The sequence below is a fragment of the Oncorhynchus masou genome, chromosome 31 (assembly GCF_036934945.1).
Source record: "Oncorhynchus masou masou isolate Uvic2021 chromosome 31, UVic_Omas_1.1, whole genome shotgun sequence".
Lineage (NCBI taxonomy): Eukaryota > Metazoa > Chordata > Actinopteri > Salmoniformes > Salmonidae > Oncorhynchus > Oncorhynchus masou.
This window is the reverse complement of record NC_088242.1, coordinates 76,233,517-76,255,726: the sequence shown is the minus strand read 5'-3', so window position 1 is coordinate 76,255,726 and position 22,210 is coordinate 76,233,517. Positions and strand designations below refer to the sequence as shown.

Here is a 22,210-nt window from a genome sequence, read left to right as displayed (position 1 = left end):
AGGGGCCCCCACCTCGATGGGGGGTCAATTTTAAAGGCCGCTCCGTCTCACGACGGGGGGTGAGGCTCAATCTGTGGGACACCCCACTGGTCAAGACTGGGAGCCCACCAAGTTATCCATGACAACGCCTGGGCAGCTCTAGCTCGGTCAAAGAGCACTGCACAGGAGAGAAAAGAACAAAGCACCATGTGATTTAAAATATTTTTCTGTCTCTTATTGGCAACATGTCCTTTTTCTGTATGGGACAAATACACAGATTGTAGACCTAGTCTGAACTGTAAGTAGCCTTTATAGGCTACTCAAATCGAATTATGGTTAGATGAGGGTTCAGCAGCTTGCCCCAAGAAATAAATCCTGACATTATGATTTCCTTTAGTGCTGAACACATATGGCTCTGTAATAGGACATTTCCGAGGGTTTACTGTGAGGGCCACGGGAGAACAACTGCCCCCTCTCTTATTGAAGCCACTGAAGTTCAAGGCCAACTGCAGTATTGCAGGCATTGTTAGCAGAAAATTGGATCCCCCGTTATATATTTTTTTTGTGAATGGAAAAATTGCAATCTTCGTGGTGAATCTTTGTGTAAATAAAAAATGGTGTAGAAGATAATCATGTGGCAAATAATTACTTTGAATTCACCAGATGTGTCCTTCAACAGATTGTTGTAAAATCGCACCAAGAAGAATTTTAAGGATAATTTAGTTGCTCATGGCAGCCTGTAGTACCCCGGTTGGACTTTGACTTGAGTTACTCAGTGAGAGGGAGCAGCACTGAGCTAGCCTTCAACATCACTTCCTGGAGTAGCTTCTAAGGGAAAATGTTATTGTCTGAAGAGAGAGCCTTGAATTGTACACAATATGCATCTTTTCTCCCTCTATCTTGGTTCAGGCAAGTGACTGTGACCTCCTCCTCAGACCAATTGGCAGAATGCCCAGGATATGATCTGGAAGTTAAGATAGAAGACATTGCTCAGTTCCTTGGGAAACTGAGCCTGCGCGATAACAGCCAGTCAGCTGCAGGAACCAACCCTATGAACGATGCTTATGTAGCTTTTTTGCAGAGCAGGACATAAGAGGACTAAAGAGACCACCCTGGCGGAGCTTGTGGAAGACTTGTACTATGTACATGTGTTTGTTGTAACCTCCAGTCAGCTGATAATAAAAAGTAATTAATTTATATTGACTTCAGGTGTCCCTGGTGTTGAATATCCACCACAATATTGGCGCCATGGAACAGGATCAGTGAAATCTACCTGTGGAGCATCCCAGTGAAGGTCTGCGAGAGAACATCGGTGGAGCATCCCAGTGAAGGTCTGCGAGAGAACATCGGTGGAGCATCCCAGTGAAGAGAACATCGGTGGAGCATCCCAGTGAAGGTTTGCGAGAGAACATCGGTGGAGCATCCCAGTGAAGGTCTGCGAGAGAACATCGGTGGAGCATCCCAGTGAAGGTCTGCGAGAGAACATCGGTGGAGCATCCCAGTGAAGGTTTGCGAGAGAACATTGGTGGAGCATCCCAGTGAAGGTCTGCGAGAGAACATCGGTGGCGCATCCCAGTGAAGGTCTGCGAGAGAACATCGGTGGAGCATCCCAGTGAAGGTCTGCGAGAGAACATCGGTGGCGCATCCCAGTGAAGGTGTAAGGGACATTCCCGTCTGATCAAAGATGATGTGGACCTGCCCAGACCAGACTTTTACTGTGATCTGCTCAGGGGTAGTTACCTGATCTGCGAACCTCTGAGGGACACATTTACTGAATTTCAGTAAGTCAATTTAAATAAATGTGTCTAAAAATAATAAACCCAATTAAACTAGACCATAAAAATTCAAAAGGACCATTGTCTTAGAAGAAGGCTAGAGTGAGGGCAAGAAAAGCATGAATTACACTTGTCTGTAGGCATTTATGAGAAGTGTCTACGTGGTCAAATTTTAAGATAATAAATTGTGGAAATGGTCAGGGTTTAGCAATAATTAAACTAGACCATAAAATTAAGAAAGGACCATTGTCTTAGAAGAAGGCTAGAGTGAGGGCAAGAAAAGCATGAATTACACTTGTCTGTAGGACTTTATGAGAAGTGTCTACGTGGTCAAATTTTAAGATAATAAATTGTGGAAATGGTCGGGGTTTAGCAATAATTATGACTTTTTGACTGTGCTAAGTAGTGATGGTGACAAATACTTTACTCATTAAGGGACAGATGAAAATGTACTGGGGGGGAAGGGTGGTCCAAAATAGGGGAGGGTTGTCAACCCTTTTTTTTTTGCTTCGGGGAGTGTTGTGTGTTTATTTGGCAGGGGAGGGTAGTGCATTTTTTCCCTTGTTTACATTTGCTCTTCTGCTCATATTTTCCCTATAAACAATGGCTTTACTTACTTTTCTGCTCATACTTACTCTTAAATACACTTCTGCTCATATTTCCCTATAAACAATGGCTTTACTTACTTTTGATACTACCCTATTAAAGTTTAGAAAGGTTTGTGGTCCAAACAGTGTCTTAAATAATCCTCCTCCTCACCTCGACCCCCCCCCCCCAAAAAAAAACAACAACAACTAAATAATACTTATCCAGTTGACCTTATCCATTTTATTTTATCCATTTTAGAGTAATAAGGCTGTAACGTAACAAAATGTGGAAAAAGTCCAGGGGTCTGAAAAATGTATGAATGCACTGTAATATGCTTTGTAATGTGCTACACATTGAAACACAAGGAATAGTTTTTGTAATTTGTTATAGACACCCTAAAGACTAGTAAAGTGTCACTCTGATCATACCTGCACATCATAGTTCACCAGTTGCCCCAAACGTCTAAAGAATAAGCTACCAGCCAAACAAGCTTGTAAGAATTGTACTCCCTCCTCGTATTCATCTGGAGGTTGAACATTTTTTTACTCTATCTCTGTAATGTGTCTGTATCCATGTAATTGTGTTTGTATGTCCCCGACTTTAATGTGCAATCTCGGTCACAAATCTTTCTATTGTTCAAGAATCAATGGTACACTACCGGTCAAAGGTTTTAGAACACCTACTCATTCAAGGGTTTTTCTATATTTTTACTATTTTCTACATTGTAGAATAATAGTGAAGAAATCAAAACTATGAAATAACACATATGGAATCATGTAGTGATGAAAAAAGTGTTAAACATATTTTTGAGATTCTTTAAATAGCCACCCTTTGCCTTGATGACAGCTTTTCACACTCTTGGCATTCTCTCAACCAGCTTCATGAGGTAGTCACCTGGAATGCAATTCAATTAACAGGTGTGTCTTCTTAAAAGTTAATTTGTGGAATTTATGTCCTTCTTAATCCATTTGAGCCAATCAGTTGTGTTGTGACAAGGTCGGGGGTTATACAGAAGATAGTCCTATTTGTCCATATTATGACAAGAACAGCTCAAATATGCAAAGGGTAATGACAGTCCATCATTACTTGAATACATGAAGGTCAGTCAATATGGAACATTTCAAGAACTTTTAATGTTTCTTCAAGTGCAGTCACAAAAACCACCAAGCGCTATGATGAAACTGGCTCTCATGAGGACCACCACAGGAGTGGAAGAGTGGAGTTACCTCTGCTGCAGAGGATAAGTTCATTCGAGTTACCAGCCTTAGAAATTGCAGCCCAAATAAAGGCTTCACAGAGTTCAAGTAACAGACACATCTCAGCATCAACTGTTCAGAGGAGACTGTGTGAATCAGGCCTTCGTGGTCGAATTGCTGCAAGGAAACCACTACTAAAGGACACCAATAGGAAGAAGAGACTTGCATGGGCCAAGAAACACGAGCAATGGACATTAGACCGGTGGAAATTTGTCCTTTGGCTCCAACCACCGTGTCTTTGTGAGACGTGGTGTGGGTAAACGGATGATCTCTGAATGTGTATTTCCCACCGTAAAGCATGGAGGAGGAGGTGTTATGGTGTGGGGGTGCTTTGCTGGTGATATTGTCCGTGATTTATTTAGAATTGAAGGCACACTTAACGAGCATGGCTACCCCAGCATTCTGCAGCAATACGCCATGCCATCTGGTTTGGGCTTAGTGGGACTATCATTGTTTTTCAAGAGGACAATGATCCAAAACACACCTCCAGGCTGTGTAAGGGCTATTTTACCAAGAATACCACAGATGGAGTGCTGCATCAGATGACCTGGCCTCCACAATCACCTGACCTCAAACAAATTGAGATAGTTTGGGATGAGTCGGACCGCAGAGTGAAGTCTGAGCAGCCAACAAGTGCTCAGCATATGTGGGAACTCCTTCAAAAATGTTGGAAAAGCAAGCATTACAGGTGAAGCTGGTTGAGAGAATGCCAAGAGTATACAAAGCTGTCATCAAGGCAAAGGGTGGCTACTTTGAAGAATCTCAAATACAGTATAGCACTTAGTTTAACACCTTTTTGCTTACTACATGATTCCATATGTGTTATTTCATAGTTTTTATGTCTTCACTATTATTCTACAATGTAGACAATAGTAAAAATAAAGAAAAACTCTGTAAAGAGTAGGTGTTCTAAAACTTTTGACCGGTCATGTATGTATTTTTTTAAATTACAAATTAAATCAAACAATCCAAACTGTGCAGCTCCCAATTGATGAATGGAAAGAGAGATCTGTTATAAAACACCAAAAGGATTATTGGCATTCCGAGATTGTCTAGACAAGCCTTTGATACTGGGTGAAGGTCAGAAGGGATGTATACTGAACAAAAATATAAACTCAAAATGTAAAGTGTCCCATGTTTCATGAGCTGAAATAAAAGATCCCAGAAATGTCCTATACATACAAGCATATTTCTCTTAAATGTTGTGCACACATTTGATTACATCCCTGTTAGTGAGCATTTCTCCTTTGCCAAGATAATCTATCCACCTGACAAGTGTGGCATATCAAAAAGCTGATTAAACAACATGATCATTACACAGTTTCAACTTGTGCTGGGGACAATAAAAGGCCAATCTAAAATGTGCAGTTTTGTACACAACACAAGGCCATAGATGCCTTAAGTTTTGATGGGGGTGCAATTGTAATTCTGACTGCAGGAATATCCACCAGAGCTGTTGCCAGAGAATAGAATGTTAAATTCTCTACCATAAGCCGCCTCCAATGTTGTTTTAGAGAATTTGGCAGTATGTCCAACCGGACTAAAAAACGCAGACCACGTGTACCCATGCCAGCCCAGGACCTCCACATCCGGCTTCTTCTCCTGTGGGATCCTTTGAGACCAGCCACCCGGACAACTGATGAAACTGAGGAGTATTTCTGTCTGTAATAAAGCCTTTTGTGGTGGAACACTTATTCTGATTGGCTGGGCCTGGCTCCCCAGTGGGTAGGCCTATGCCCTCCCAGGCCCACCCATGGCTGCGCCCCTGCCCAGTCATGAAATCCAGAGATAAGGCTTACTGTAACTTGACATTTTTGAATTTTAAATATGGCATAAAAATGCAGAACATCTGATTTCCTCCTAGCTGATCATTGTCTGCAGCCGGCTCTGATCGTACAGGCAGGGAGAGTGAGCTCGTCTGTGGTGGTCGGCGATTCCTCGCCCGTAGCCCTGCATGGCGTTGACTGTGCCAGAAAAGCATGCTGAAGTGGCAAAGTCAATATCCACGTTTATAAACACATGGTCACTACAGTTATTATTTATGTGTCACGCCCTGGTCGAAGCATATTGTGTTTGTCTGCATTTATTTGGTCAGGTCAGGGTGTGACATGGGTTTATTGTGGTGTGTTTTGTCTTGGGGGTATCTAGCATAGTCTATGGATGTCTGGAGTGGTTCTCAATCAGAGGTAGGTGTTTATCGTTGTCTCTGATTGGGAACCATATTTAGGCAGCCATATTCTTTGAGTGTTTTGTGGGTGATTGTTCCTGTCTCTGTGTTTGTTGTCACCAGATAGGCTGTATAGGTTTTCACGTTCCGTTTGTTGTTTTTGTATTGTTTGTTTTTTCGTCTTTATTAAACATGTATGAAAATTACCACGCTGCATTTTGGTCCGACTCTCCTTTGACGGAAGAAAACCGTAACATTATGGACGTAAACATTATTTTTAATTGATTCTATGGAGGGAGAAGGATGTTCAATTTATTTTACCATACAAGGAGAGCGTCGTGAAAATATCTTTTACTTTGGGGAGGGGGCTGCATTTTAATTTTATGACACCTTGAGTTGGACCAGCCCCTCCCCACCAGTACATTTTGATCTGTCCCTAGAGAATTCTATGCTCACGCCTACTAAGGCCAACTTTGAATGGTTGATATTCCAGGCTTATACCTGTATGTGCTGTGTGTGGAATAGCCTGGGGATGACGTTACACCTTGATGAAAGCCTCCAACCTAAAGACATTGAAATGTTTTTTTTCTTCAGTAAACACACAACAAAAACTAGCCATAGGGTGCAGTGCTGGGCCCAGTCAGGTGTTTGACACATTCACCCACTTCCCAGCTGAAAGATCAGCCACAAACTGTTGGCACCATTGTAACAGGTTGTAATCAAGCTCTGGTCTCCTTCATGGGATCAGAAGAGGAATACCTGATGTGGTAGTCTCAGGTTGGACTGCTCCAAATCAACTTGGTTGACACACATATACGCACACAAATGCAAGCTTTGTAGGTCCTTCAACCGATTTGCCTACCTCTCATAGCCTACAGTAACCTGTGGATCATGAGAACCTTGAGGTGTGGAAGACTGCTTCAGCAGAACGTTAATAACATATTTATTAGCACTATGTAGTGTCCTGTAATACTTAGTTTTAATTGAGACACCTTCGGTCATTCATAACACATCCATGAAGACTATATCACATGATGCTGTACTTAATTTAAAGTCAGACCGCTTTGGTCATTCGTAACAAATACATAAAGGCTTAACGATCCTAACACAAATGTATTAACACTTAGGTAATTATCACTAACTGCTAAAACAAATAAGCATAACAATTTAAATCATGCATTTCCTTTTATTTGTACATTTTTCAAACAATACAAATACATGAAGTTTCGAAAAGTATAGCAATACAATTACATTGAACATTACACAGGGCTGTGAATAGTGCAGCTTGTCCCTGAGCTGGTGGATGAATGGATCTTGCCTCTCTTCCCACTGGAGGTACTGCATGTTGGTTCCAATCTTAAAAGTAACATCAAAGAAAGTTAGGAAATGCCTTTGTTATACCATCTGGATAAGGGCATTTCTATGCTGCACCAGAAAATCTAAAGGGGAAAATGGTCAACATTGCTGTATGTAGGGAGATTTGTATTTAGCTGAGCCTGCATTTCGGCTAACTAGCAATTGCTGTGTAGTCACCTAAATAATTTCAGATAACGATTGAGGTAGCTACAATGTGTAATCTAACTCAACACTTAACTACTACAGACTCATTTAAATTACAATAAATAATGGTTAACTTGTGTTTCGCTGTCCAGTGACAGCACAAGTGGGGTATTTCATTTACCAACAACACAGGATCAGGATCTCGTCAGCAACATGCGATTTTAAAAGAAGTCCCCCACGTAATAGTAGAAAAGTATCAATAACCATTCATGATATATAAAAAATAATTGTCTAACCATTAACAATGATTCATATTTGTTCATATTTAAGTAACATTTCCATTAAATTAGGGTTTTAGAACATGTTCCAAGATCAAATAAATACCCTCAATGTGAATCACTGTATATGAAATACAGATTGGCTTAGAGCAAGAACTATTCTGGGTGCAGCATTAAAAGTATTGTAAGGAATATTCAGTAAGGTCTGTAGAATGTATATATAGTGTCATTTTATGGGACTCTGAATAATAGGGAGTGTTGCTGGCCTTTTACTGCACCCATTCCATTGGCGGCCGAATCACATCACGTGTACGTCCTGCACTACAGAAAACCCGCTAAACTAACAGTGTAGGGCATGCTCACTGAATTAAAGGGCAACTTCATTAAAAAGTCTAAGTTTGATAGATTTTTCCCAAACCTCAAAAGTCTTCACCTAATGTAGTTTAAGCATTGTTGTGAGCACAGACATTGTTATTTTGTTTTTCTAAAACAAAGTGTGAAAAAACATTTGCAAACCAGAAGAACTGGTGGAAATCCAAAACCTGTAAAAACCCAACCAAGAAACGGAATTTGGGGGAAAAAACAGAAGGGGTAAAAAAGGCCAAGCAACCCTGTTCATGACTGCACTTTAAAGTGCGTGTCGTCCTGCAGCACTATAAGGGCACAAGGCGAGACCCAAATGCAGACACAGGAGGCAGATGGTAGAGCTCCGATATTTATTATAACAAAAGGAGTAGGCAAAGGCAGGTCGGGAACAGTACTAGATGATAGGCAGTATCGAGGTCAGGCCAGGCAGGGGTCAGAAACCAGATCTGAGTCCAAAACAGTACAAGGAGATAGGCAGGCTGGTAGTCAGAAAAGGCAGAGTGGTCAGGCAGGCGGGTTCAGAGTCAGGACAGACAAGGGTCGGAACCAGGAGGACTAGAAACAAACAGAGACTGGGGAAAATAGGAGCAAGGAAAAACACTGGTTGACTTGGCAAACAAGACGAACTGGCACAGAGAGACAGGAAACACAGGGATATATACAGCGGGGATAATAACGACACCTGGAGGGGTTGGAGACAATCACAAGGACAGGTGAACCAGATCAGGGTATTACAAGCACAGCATTTTGGGGGGAAGTTGAGGACAGGCCCAATATTGATGATAGACCCAAAAGGGAAATAGGTTGGGCCATCTGAGAAATGTTTTAGTGAAATATAATATACAGTGCCTTCGGAAAGTATTCAGAGCCATTTTTGTTTTTACACGTTTTGTTACGTTACAGCCTTATTCTAAAGTGGATTAAATTGTTTTTCCCCTCATTAATCTACACACAATACCCCATAATGACAAAGCAAAAACAAGTTTAGAAAATGTTGCTAATTTATAAAAAACAACAACAACTGAAATATCACTTTTACATAAGTATTCAGACCCTTTACTCAGTACTTTGTTGAAGCACCTTTGGCAGCGATTACAGCGTCGAGTATTCTTGGGTACGACACTACATGCTTGGCACACCTGTATTTGAGGAGTTTCTCCTATTCTTCTCTGCAGATCCTCCCAAGCTGGATGGGGAGTGTCACTGCAAAGCTATCTTCAGGTCTCTCCAGAGAAGTTCGATCAGGTTCAAGTCCAGGCTCTGGCTGGGCCACTCAAGGACGTTCAGAGACTTGTCCCGAAGCCACTCCTGCGTTGTCTTGGCTGTGTGCTTAGGGTCATTGTCCTGTTGGAAGGTGAACCTTCACTCCAGTCTGAGGTCCTGGAGCAGGTTTTCATCAAGGATCTTTCTATACTTTGCTCTGTTCATCTTTACCTCGATCCTGACTAGTCTCCCAGTCCCTGCTGCTGAAAAACATCCCCACATGCTACCACCATGCTTCACCGCAGGGATGGTGCCACGTTTCCTCCAGGTGTGGCACTTGGCATACAGGCAAAAGAGTTCAATCTTGTTTTCATCAGACCAGAGAATCTTGTTTCTCATTGTCTGAGAGTTTTCAGGTGCCTTTTGGCAAACTCCACGCATCTGTCTTTTATTTATATTTTATTTAACCAGATAAGAACTACCCCGGCCAAACCCGGAAGACGCTGTGTGCCGCCCTATGGAACTCCCAAACACGGCCAGATGTGATACAGCCTGGAATTGAACCAGGGACTGTAGTGATGCCTCTTGCACTGAGATGCAGTGTCTTAGACCGCTGCGCCACTCGGGAGCCTGTGGTTTTTGCTCTGACATGCACTGTCAACTGTGGGACCTTATATAGACAGGTGTGTGCCTTTCCAAATCATGTCCAATCAATTTAATTTACAGCAGGTGGACTTCAATCAAGTTGTAGAAATATCTCTAGGACAATCTATGGAAACAGGATGCACGTGAGCTCAATTTTGAGTCTCATAGCAAAGGTCTGAATACTGAAGGTATTTCTGTTTTTTATTTGTAATAATGTGCAAAAATGTCTAAAAAACAGTTTTCTGTTTGTTATTAAGGGTTATTGTGTGTAGATTGCAAAACATTGTTTTATTTAATAAATTTTCGAATAAGGCTGTAATGTAACACAATTTGGAAAAAGTCTAGGGGTCTGAATACTTCCCGAAGACACTATATAACGTTTAGCAGACACCTTTATCCAAAGCGACTTACAGTAATTTGTACTTTTCATTAGGATCCCCATTAACTAACGCTGTAACACTAGCTAATCTTCCAATTAATAAGACATTACAAACAACCACTAACATTCAACAAGTAGACAATACAGACAGTTAAAATACTTGACAGGAAACACATTTAACATCCAGTTGATGCTTTCCATTTCCTGTCCAGTCATATGGTCTATCGCGTTCGATGTTCTTTTATTTTTTTCTTGAAGGTGGATTTACTTTTTGCCTGAGAAATATGGATTGGTAAAGAGTCATGCATGAATACATTTCTACGTGTGGGTGATCCCAGGAATCAAACCCAATATCCTTGTGTTGCAATGCTCTACCAAGATGCATGACATGGTTATAAATGCTTTGTGAGGCCTCAATTTAATAGGACTAATAAGGCCTTTATTAAGAGGTGCTTATGCCACCCTTTATATTACACAGGTGTGTCATATTTGACATAGTGGGTTATGTCACATTTGACATCGGTGGTTAAGTCACAGTTATGCCACATTTATTAACCTTTTATAAAGAATGACATAGTTATAGATGATTTGTAACACATTTATGTAGTGTTTATGAAGCCTTTATAAGCTGAACGTCATTTAAAGTAGGACCAAGTGAATAAAGACATGTCCATCTGTGCATCCTCTCTGACTTTTAGGAAGATTTTAACACACTTAAACCCAACATTTCTCCAAGTTTTCACCATCACTGTGACATTTGAGACCCCTGACTCTCTAACCAATGAATTGTACATGCTGTTTCCAGTTTGTGAGTGTGTGATATGACAGTTTATTTCAACATTTACACAGACAACATTTTATAAACAATAACAGCTATGTTGACACTGCCATCTTCATCCGAGCTTCGCTGTTTGAAAACCACTACAGCAGGGGTATTCAATTCTTACCCTATGAGGTCCGGAGCTGGATGGTTTTCTACCTGATAATTAATTGCACCCACCTGGTGTTCCAGGTCTAAATGGGCTCCCAAGTGGCACAGTGGTCTAAGGCACTGCATCTCAGTGCTTGAGGCATCACTACAGACACCCAGGCTGTATCACTACCGGCTGTGATTGAGAGTTCCATAGGGTTTGGCAGGTGTAGGACATCATTGTAAATAAGAATTTGTTTAACTGACTTGTCTGGTTAAATTTTAAAAATCGCCCCTGATTAGAAGGGAACAATGAGTAAATATGCAGTGGAGCTGGCTTCGAGGTCCAAAGCTGAGTTTGAAGGCACTACAGTATCCGACTTTCTGCTGTTGCACTGACCGACTTTCGTCTACAGTCGGCTTCGTTGGGTTTACCGCTCTCACACACTCATTGATTCTTCACATAGGAATGAATGGTGTCACGTGATCGATGACTTTGCCCATTCATACAGCCATTGGTGAGGGCCCAGACCCCCTTGAAAAAACAACAGAAATACACCGCATTATTCCACATTTAAAATCATTCTGAATAATGAAATGACAGACTTTGTATTAAGCTGCGTTAAAAAGCCATTATGCACTGTTAAGCACGGCAAAATAATAGCCAATATTATTAATTTATAATAAATATCGAAATTATGCATGGAAATAAACGGATGCGTTTCACGACCAGCTACATTTACAAAACGCATTTCAACATCACATGCAAACATTTAAGATTTAAAGGACTAAAACCAAATCCAGTCCGTATTTTTCATGCGCTCTTCAGAGTCCCTCTAAACTCCGTGTTTTTTCCCCAATCTGTGCTCAAAGTTAAGCTGCAGTTTCCATGGCTGACCATGGTTTGGTGCTGTTGGCTCGCTCTGTCTGCTCAACCCAGGCTGTGCAGTGCTCCCAGCGGGATCAGAGCGCTCCCCCGCCGGGACCCTACTCTCACATCCTCCTGCTGGGACACAGCTACATTTCCAGCCAAGCCTGGCTTTATTATGTGTGTCTGCGCTGCAAACCCGCCAGTAGTCGGATCGGGAGGCGGAGGGAAGACCAGAGTCAGGACAAAGAAAAGGGGAGAAAGAGGCTAGCGACCGCAAACATTTCACTGGGTATATGAATGAAATTACAAAGGGAGATATTTGAACAAATCCCCAATGGAGAAAATGCTGGGTAAGGTTGCATTGCCCATGTCACCTTCTGAAAAATAACGGACGGACGGAGGAGGGAGGTTCGGTGTTCGCAAGATCAGGGAGAACGACTTAGTTCCGAGAACAACCTCAGGAAGCACAGGAGGAAAACTAAAAAATGTAAAGCTTGTTTGAACAGAAATCTAGAATTGTGTAGTCAGGTAATCACATTATTTGGACGTAGTGGCTGGCACCTTTCTAACTGCCGATCCGGTGTCACCGCATCGCACGCCTGTCATTTGTCTTTGGCTGTCTCTTGAAACTCTACGGATAAAGTCGCGCTGTCGCCAACGAACATAAAAGGAACAAAAGATACATACTGTCGCTACGGACCCAGAGAGAAAGACAAGTTGTTCCGTCAATTCTACAGGTTGAGTCCAGCTGAAGAAGTTAAATTGCTCGAGTATCCGGGCAATGCGCCTCTCCACAGCTCTTAATTGTACCTACCTCATTTTAACTGGATTATAGGCTACTATCAGAGTCTGAAGTTGCCGCATTGCAACAGGCAAAGAAGTGAAAAACGCCAGCTAAAGTATCCATCTGTATGACTGTATTCGCAAAGCATTAGAGGTCTACACGAGAAGAAAATACTATCAGCCCAGAGATGTCTAGACGAAAACAGGCTAAACCGCGTTCCGTAAAAGGTAAGTGTTTTGACATTTTATTTTATGGAGAGACTGGAGACATACTCACGAGTAGACGCATAACCAATAATAATATTTCCTGGCATCATTTGCCGAATACTGTGAAATTCAAAGATTTAAATATAGTTTTAAATGTTGTCTTTATTATATACATTTTGCCAAACAAAGCCTGAGCAACAAAGTAAAATAAATAATAGAAAATGTACCTGGTCTATCATAGACTACTCTCTGTACTGTTACAATAGTCACTCAGGCGTTCCCTGGTCAGCTAATTACTTAATCGATTGTAAAATGGGACCACATTCAATACCCGACTAGACTACAACGTGTTTGTTTCATTAGCTACTGCTCACCAGTATTGTTGATGTGTGCGTAATTATTGTCACCCGTGCCACGTGACCCGTTTGCTGCCCATGCATGCCCACATCTTGCACATGTTGTTTTCCCATCACCGCGATAAATGCATGGGCACATTGGTTTGTGTTTTAGTTGATAGACCATTTTCTTGGTGACCCGTATTTTCTAGTAAAAGTTCATTTGGGCATTTGGCTCGTTTTGCCTCTGGCTGCGTTTACACAGGCAGCCCACATATGATTTTTTTTTGTCCAACATTGGCAAAAGATCTGATCTGAATAGTCAATTATTGGCAAAATATCCGAATTGAGCTGTCTGTGTAAACAAGGCCTATGGAAACCAGATGGGCAATGGGGTGGCCATGTGGTCCAGAATTGTTAGGTTACCCCTCCCCCAATTAGTCATTTTGTTCTATCTAATTGATGGCAACAATATGCAATGGTTATGGTGGAAGGATTATAAGGCCTACATTGTTTAAATTATTATATGTTTTAATGCATGCACTCTGTAAATGTAGTGACTTGTTCACCAAGACTAATGGCAAGTTGAAGCTGTGTTGATGACCACAGTGGCTGGTCTGGTTCTGAGTCACCAGAGCTTGATGTCATGACCTCTCAGGATGCTTCTGTAAATGCAGCCAGAGGCAAAATGAGCCAAATGCCCAAATTAACTTTTACTAGAAAATACGGGTCACTTTATTTATTTATTTATTTTACCTTTATTTAACTAGGCAAGTCAGTTAAGAACATGTTCTTATTTTCAATGACGGCCTAGGAACAGTGGGTTAACTGCCTGTTCAGGGGCAGAACGACAGATTTGTACCTTGTCAACAGAACACACAGGGGTTTGAACTTGCAACCTTCCGGTTACTAGGCTACCCTGCCGTCCCAAATAATCTGTCTGTACTAAGGATCCACTGTTTCAAAGCATGAAAAAAAAGATAATGTAAGCTGAATGTGGGGAAAGAGATCACTTGATTATTTTAACAATTTCTTAAATTGATGAAGTACAATGATTACAAGTACATATTCCACGTCTGAAAGTAATCCTAATTTCCCTGCAGGGTAAAGAAGGCTAGTCTTTGTACTGTTTTGTATCCTACGTGTGTTGAGCAGCTTCAGCTTGTGGCTTTGAATAAACAAAGCTTTTGCTTAGTCAGTGATGCACAGCAGCTCTATGTGTAACTAAGATGTGTTCTGTTGCTATCACCCCACAACACCTTTCCCACGGCCTGGCATGTTCTCAAATTATGAGTGAGCAGCAGAGTGGTTCAAGGCATTCACCGGGGATTCTTCGTGTTTTTCATGTCCCGTTGTCTCTCACCTGCTCGCTCACTCAACTCCAAAGAGTGCCTGTCGATGCCAAAGCAGAAACAACACATTGAGAATCATATGTATTCCTAGTTTGCTACACACAGACAGTCCGACGTCCAAGATGAAAAAAGGATTGTGGAAACCACCAATCCTTGTTATTATCAGTGGTTTTCTATCCTAATTGTAGATGGCTAATTGAGGTTGTGTCAATATCTATGATTGGCTCTTTTACTAATGGGGAGGGATGGAGGAAAGAGGGGAGCGAGCGCTTCTTATCAAAATATTATTTATCCCCATTAATCCCTTTTTAATGTGTGTCTTTGCGTAGAGTGCCTGGCCGGGGCATTTCTGTTTCATATCTCCCCCATCCCCATGAGTATTTCATGCATTATGTAGTGATAATTACACATTAATAAATCCTCTTCATTTACAGGACATTAAGCGGGAATGAGTGCAGATGACAGGAAGGGAGGGAGAGAGCACTTATTTATTTTCCACAATGTTGTTTTACAGTCAATCAAATCAAATTGGACCTTTAACCTGTGATGTGGGAGAAAGAGATGCTGGAACAAGGCTTGTCTAGGACTAGCTGAGAGAGTAGGGATCCAAGGCTAAAGGCATAATTTCCACTCCGCCTCCCTTGTGCTTTTCCACCTCATTCCACATCAAATTCCACCAGTACTACTCACAAGCTATCAATTCAACATTTTTCTAAATTGCAGTGAAATAAAATAAAAAATCTTAATCCATTGATAGCTTCACCTGGCCAAGACTTTAATGGCTGTCTCCCCTGGATTCGGTAGTTTAGATATTATTTTGTGTGTCCATTTTATGTTGACATAATAGTACTTAAATGTTGCAGTTGAGTTATGTCTCAATCTACATTATGGTTAGATTGTTAAATTACTTGTACACCTTTGTAGTAACAGTTAAATTACCTAAGTAACAACATTGTATTAACATGTGACATTGCACTTCAGTAATCGCAATTAAATTGCATAGCAATAGTTGAGAGTTTATAATTATACAAGAAGAAAAATGACTTATTTTATTGCATAGTTTGTAATAGCAAAAAGCTAAAGTCCATTACTATGCAATTACAAAGCAATTGACCACAATGTAACAATGATGTTGGTACTCAAATATACAGAATAAAAATATAAACGCAACATGTAAAGTGTTGGTCCCATGTTTCATGAGCTGAAATAAAACATCCCAGAAATGTTCCAGGTCCTCACAAGTGGCACAGCAGTCTAAGGCACTGCATCCCAGTGCTAGAGGCGTCACTACAGACCAGGGTTTGATCCCGGGCTGTATCACAACCAGCAGTGATCTGGAGTCCCATAGGGTGGCGCACAATTGGCCCAGCGTCATCCGGGTTAGGGGTGGGTTTGGCCGGGGGGGCTTTACTTGGCTCATCGCGCTCTAGCAACTCCTTGTCGGTTTGGCGGGTCATGTTTTGGAGGACTCATGACTCAAACTTTACCTCCCGATCCCGTTGGGGAGTTGCAGCAATGAGACAAGATCAAAATTAGGGAGAAAAAGTTCCATACGCACAAAAACCTTATTTCTCTCAAACTTTGTGCACAAATTTGATTACATCCCTGTTAGTGAGCATTTCTCCTTTGCCAAGATTATCCATTGACCTGACAGGTGTGGCATATCAAGAAGATGATTAAACAGCATGATCATTACACAGATGCACCTTGCGTGGCATTGTCACACAACACAATGCCACAGATGTCTCAAAGTTTTGAGCGAGTGTGCAATTGGCATGCTGACTGCTGGAATGTCCACCACAACTGTTGCTAGAAAATGTAATGTTAATTTCTCTACCATAAGTTGCCTCGATTGTCGTTTTAGAGAATTTGGTAGCACGTCCAACCGGCCTCACCACCGCAGACCATGTGTATAGCGTCGTGTGGTCGAACAGTTTGCTGATATCAACATTGTTGACAGAGTGCCCCATGGTGGTGGGGTTATGGTATGGACAGGCATAAGCTACGGATAACAAACACTATTGCATTTTATCAATGGCAATTTGAATGCACAGAGATACCATGTTGAGATCCTGAGGCCCATTGTCGTGCCATTCATCCGCCGCCATCACCTCACGTTTCAGCATGATAATGCACGGCCCCATGTCGCAAGGAACTGTTCACAATTCCTTCAAGCTGAAAATGTCCCAGTTCTTCCATGGCCTGCATACTCACCAGACATGTCACCCATTGAGCATATATGGGATGCTCTGGATCAACGTGTACGACAGTGTGTTCCAGTTCCCGCCAATAATCAGCTACTTCACACAGCCATTGAAGAGAACTGGGACAACATTCCTCAAGTCACGATCAACAGCCTGATCAACTCTATGCGAAAGAGATGTGTCGCGCTGCATGAGGCAAATGGTGGTCACGTCAGATACTGACTGGTTTTCTGATCCACGCCCCTACCTTGATCTGTGACCAACAGATGCATATCTGTATTCCCAGTTATGTGACATCCATAGATTAGGGCCTAAGTAATTTATTTAAATGGACTGATTTCCTCACATGAATTCTCTCAGTAAAATCTTTGAAATTGTTGCATGTGTGTAAATATTTGTATTCATTATAATTACAGTGTTAATAATACACAGGTTAGCATCTTATTGCAAGTATTACTGCTGTATATTTTGTTTTGGATTGATGTAGTTTATTATTATTTTTTAAGTATGTGTGCATGAAGCCTATCCCTGACATCCCTCTACCCTCTCTCTGCCGTCCTGAGACCATATGTTTTCAACATTCAATTGCTCTTTTATTGTCACTTTTGGCAGCATAGCCAAAGTTTCATTGGTCAACAGGCTGTTCTAAAACAGTGACGTGAATTACCACAGGACTGATTGAGTGTCGAGAGCCTGCTCCCCTGTCTTTATTCTGTGTGTGTGTGTGCGCGCACGTGCGTGTGTGTCTATGTGTAAGACAGGGAATAATACATAGTCTGGTCTGTCACTTTCACATTATGATATTATCATTGTGTGTTCTGTTAACTGGCAGCAGGCATGTAATGTCTTTTACCATTAATTGTTGCAGTTTGTAAGTATAGAAGACTGTTGACCTGTGTTATTGGTAGGTGAACCTCAAAATAGATTTTTCTAAGCCTTTGTAAAATGTTCATTGACTGCACAGCAGGGAGAGCAATTTTGTCTAGTACTTTGTTTTTTGATATGACAAAAAGAAGTAATTGGTCATTGTTCAGCCACAGCGGTAGTCTTTTTTTTATAGAGCCTATTAGTTTGCCCAATATTATATGCATTTTGCACTTTTTCAAGAGGAGAAAGGGGATATTTTTAAAGGTACAGTGCACTCTACTTATAAGAGTCCTAGATATAGGACATTTAATTAACCTGCTTATAGTGGTCCAATATTTACAATAAACTTTGCTTGAGAATCAATCGCTTATTATCCTTCCTTCCCTCCTGTAATGTAGTGTACTCTTGCTCTACAGCAGACCCTACTGGTGTGGAGATGTGCGCGTGCCCAGTTAGGGTGAGCTCCCTTGTGTCCAGTGTGTCTGCCAATGACAATTCCTTATCAGCAGCCTGCCTGCTAGTGTGTATGGAAGGATCTGTCTTAATGGACGGGCTCAGTCGTAGGCTGTGCCATTGTACCGGCTTAGCATCAGGGTTTATCAGCACTCTGGACTTACTGGGCCGGAACCGCCGCCAGCTCAGGACCCTCTCCGCTCTGTGCTTCCTTTCTAAAGAGCCAGCAACGCCAGGGTGACTTCTGTTATTAATTCTGTTTGTGTGGTTGGTTCCTGCTCTTCTGCTCCCCCCGACCCCCTCTACCCCTGGCCTGCCAACCACAGCTCCCCCACCAGTACCTCCCTGTGGAGTCTGTCCTCTCTGAGTTCCCTCGCTCTGAAACTCTGATTGTGCTGCTGCAGTGGGCGGATTAAAATGTGTTGGAACAATGCGTTCAGAAAGATTTTTTTCAAATCTTCTCCTTCCTGTGCAAATTGTGTGTACAGGACCAGGGCATCACAACGGCCAATTCTCTCTCTACCCTATAAGCCAAATGTGAGTTTAAATATGATTTCATATTTTGCTTAATGTAGTGAGCTGTTCTTTATTGTGCAATGTTAACCTGAGGACATTTGGAAAGGCCCACCTGTTGTTTGATGTTGAACCAGGCTGATCTGTGGCAGACACCCAGAGTTAACCAGCCTAAACGCCTGAGCACGGTGCAGGCTCCATAAATGGGATATGTCAAGCGCAGCCCTTTGTGAACCAGTGAGTATGTGAGTGTAGTAATGGGTTTTGTGTGTAAATGTCAGTGCAGTGTCTCCAATGTGTAGAGAGGGCTGTGACCCAGCTCTGCTCTGACCTCAGAGAGAGAGAAGGCCAAAACCATGAACCTTCTGGAGGGTAGCTGCAAGAGCCAGATCAGCACTAGCAGAAAACTGCTGTTTGTCTGATCCAACAGTGTAGGCAGAGGTCTTCATGTTCAGTTTTTCTTCCTATTTTGTCTCGTCCTCCTTTCATCCATTCCCATCTTCCTCACCTTGCTTCCCCGCTGCTCTCCTCTCCTCTTTCCTCAGTCTGGTCTCAGAGCATGTTGAATAATTCTGCAAGTAAATCCGAGATACTCCATTTAGTATGGTATGTTTTCATTTGTGGATGGCCATCACACATTTCGTATGATATGTTACGAATTACAATTCACATCATATGTTCCAAATTTGCAAAACGTACAATATGTTGCGAATTTGCAAAAACATATATGTTACAAATTCTAGCTAGGTGGCTAACGTTAGCTAGCTCACTAATGTTAGCTAGGCTAGGAGTTAGGGTTAAGTTTATGGTTAGCGGAACAATTAGTTAAAAGGGTTATGGTTAGGGTGAGGTGAAGGGTTATCTAACATGCTAAGTAGTTGGGCAGTAGCTAAAAAGTAGTAAGGAGTTGAAAAGTTGCTAATTAGCTAAAACGATAAAATTGTGCGTGATTAGATTCGAACTTGCAACCTTTGGGTTGCTAGATGTTTGCGTTATACGTGCACATATCCATCCCAACCTTTAGTTTTTGCCTAAATTAGCAATCTGTCTTATGTAACCATACAAAATGTAGCATATCATACTAAATGGTGTTTCTCGGATTTACGTACAGTATAACATGAAATGCTCTGAGACCAGGTTGCTCTCCTTGGCCCTCCCTGATGTCAGTGAGGCTGTGTTCATGCTGCTTTCTCTAGGCAGCTGCTCCTCGACCCCACGGTGTCTCCGTAGGCTGTACATTAAACATAAGCAAAGGGGGCAATTAAGCACCTTCACCACACCTGGCTGATGCATATATTTATTGGGCAGCCTCCCCCTCGGAAGGCTCCTCGTCCCAGCTCTGATGATTAAAGGGTGGTTGTTGGGGAGGGGGGAGGAGAGGAGGAGGCCTGATGCTGAAGTCTAATGAAGAGCTTTGGTCCTGTGTTGACCCCTGCAGCCTGCCTTGAACTCTGGCCAGGGGGAGCTAGGCCTCCTGCTGGCCAGGCCCTTGCTCCTCCATCCTGTCTGAATCCGGACTGGTTCCAGGGCGTCTTCCAGGGCTAGTTTGGGTCTCAAAGAGCTGCAGGGGCAGGTATCTGGAACAGTCCTGGGTCAGAGATGGGAGACTGACTGTGCCCACGCACGCACCAGGAAAAATCCTCCAATAGCTTCCTTCGGCTCAACCTATTGATTCCACTGTGCCTGAAACCTTTCCCCTGAAAAACACATTGAGTTAAAAACATACAGAAATTACTCCAATGGATTGAGTGCCTTTGGCTGTGTGTATATATTAGCTGTGTTGGGTTGTTAAGTAGCTCTTTGAATCATTGAACATAAAGTACATTTAGGAAGAAGACAAAACAGAACAGCATTTCATAGTCTAGTCTTTTCAATGTTTTTCAGCGGTCCAAAATATATCTTGGTCCTGCTGCTTGGACTTTTAAGACAATGCTACCTGCTTGCATCCCCCAGCATGACAATGCTTGCTTCCACCATGCCATGGACTTTGTAATTGTATAACTTGAAGTCATGGTTAAAAAGCTGTTGAACGAGGTTTCTTTGTCTTTTGAGCTTTAATAGAATTTACAAATGAGATTTGTGTTTTGAGAAAAGCGCTGCTCTGTGTTTTGCAGTATAGTGCCGTGATACAGCTTCTCATTAATCACAGTAAGAACCTTCTTCCTCTGTGTTTTGTAGTATAGTGCTGTGATACAGCTTCTCATTAATCACAGTAAGAACCTTCTTCCTCTGTGTTTTGCAGTATAGTGCTGTGATACAGCTTCTCATTAATCACAGTAAGAACCTTCTTCCTCTGTGTTTTGTGTTTTGCAGTATAGTGCTGTGATACAGCTTCTCATTAATCACAGTAAGAACCTTCTTCCTCTGTGTTTTGCAGTATAGTGCTGTGATACAGCTTCTCATTAATCACAGTAAGAACCTTCTTCCTCTGTGTTTTCAGTATAGTGCTGTGATACAGCTTCTCATTAATCACAGTAAGAACCTTCTTCCTCTGTGTTTTGCAGTATAGTGCTGTGATACAGCTTCTCATTAATCACAGTAAGAACCTTCTTCCTCTGTGTTTTGCAGTATAGTGCTGTGATACAGCTTCTCATTAATCACAGTAAGAACCTTCTTCCTCTGTGTTTTGCAGTATAGTGCTGTGATACAGCTTCTCATTAATCACAGTAAGAACCTTCTTCCTCTGTGTTTTGCAGTATAGTGCTGTGATACAGCTTCATTAATCACAGTAAGAACCTTCTTCCTCTGTGTTTTGCAGTATAGTGCTGTGATACAGCTTCTCATTAATCACAGTAAGAACCTTCTTCCTCTGTGTTTTGCAGTATAGTGCTGTGATACAGCTTCTCATTAATCACAGTAAGAACCTTCTTCCTCTGTGTTTTGCAGTATAGTGCTGTGATACAGCTTCTCATTAATCACAGTAAGAACCTTCTTCCTCTGTGTTTTGCAGTATAGTGCTGTGATACAGCTTCTCATTAATCACAGTAAGAACCTTCTTCCTCTGTGTTTTGCAGTATAGTGCTGTGATACAGCTTCTCATTAATCACAGTAAGAACCTTCTTCCTCTGTGTTTTGCAGTATAGTGCTGTGATACAGCTTCTCATTAATCACAGTAAGAACCTTCTTCCTCTGTGTTTTGCAGTATAGTGCTGTGATACAGCTTCTCATTAATCACAGTAAGAACCTTCTTCCTCTGTGTTTTGCAGTATAGTGCTGATGCTTCTCATTAATCACAGTAAGAACCTTCTTCCTCTGTGTTTTGCAGTATAGTGCTGTGATACAGCTTCTCATTAATCACAGTAAGAACCTTCTTCCTCTGTGTTTTGCAGTATAGTGCTGTGATACAGCTTCTCATTAATCACAGTAAGAACCTTCTTCCTCTGTGTTTTGCAGTATAGTGCTGTGATACAGCTTCTCATTAATCACAGTAAGAACCTTCTTCCTCTGTGTTTTACAGCTTCTCATTAATCACAGTAAGAACCTTCTTCCTCTGTGTTTTGCAGTATAGTGCTGTGATACAGCTTCTCATTAATCACAGTAAGAACCTTCTTCCTCTGTGTTTTGCAGTATAGTGCTGTG

General features: G+C 41.8%; 1 protein-coding gene across 2 annotated transcripts in view; it reads left to right on the top strand.

The window, feature by feature from the left end:
• The first annotated feature begins 12,012 nt into the window (after window positions 1-12,012).
• The window catches only part of LOC135524453 (zinc finger protein 423), a 173,578-nt gene continuing 163,380 nt past the window's right edge, over window positions 12,013-22,210 (top strand). For both annotated transcript variants that reach the window (XM_064952000.1, XM_064952001.1), the window contains exon 1: window positions 12,013-12,928. In XM_064952000.1, coding sequence (XP_064808072.1) covers window positions 12,889-12,928 — 40 coding nt within the window. In that variant the 5' untranslated portion in view covers window positions 12,013-12,888. The remainder of the gene's footprint in view (window positions 12,929-22,210) is intronic.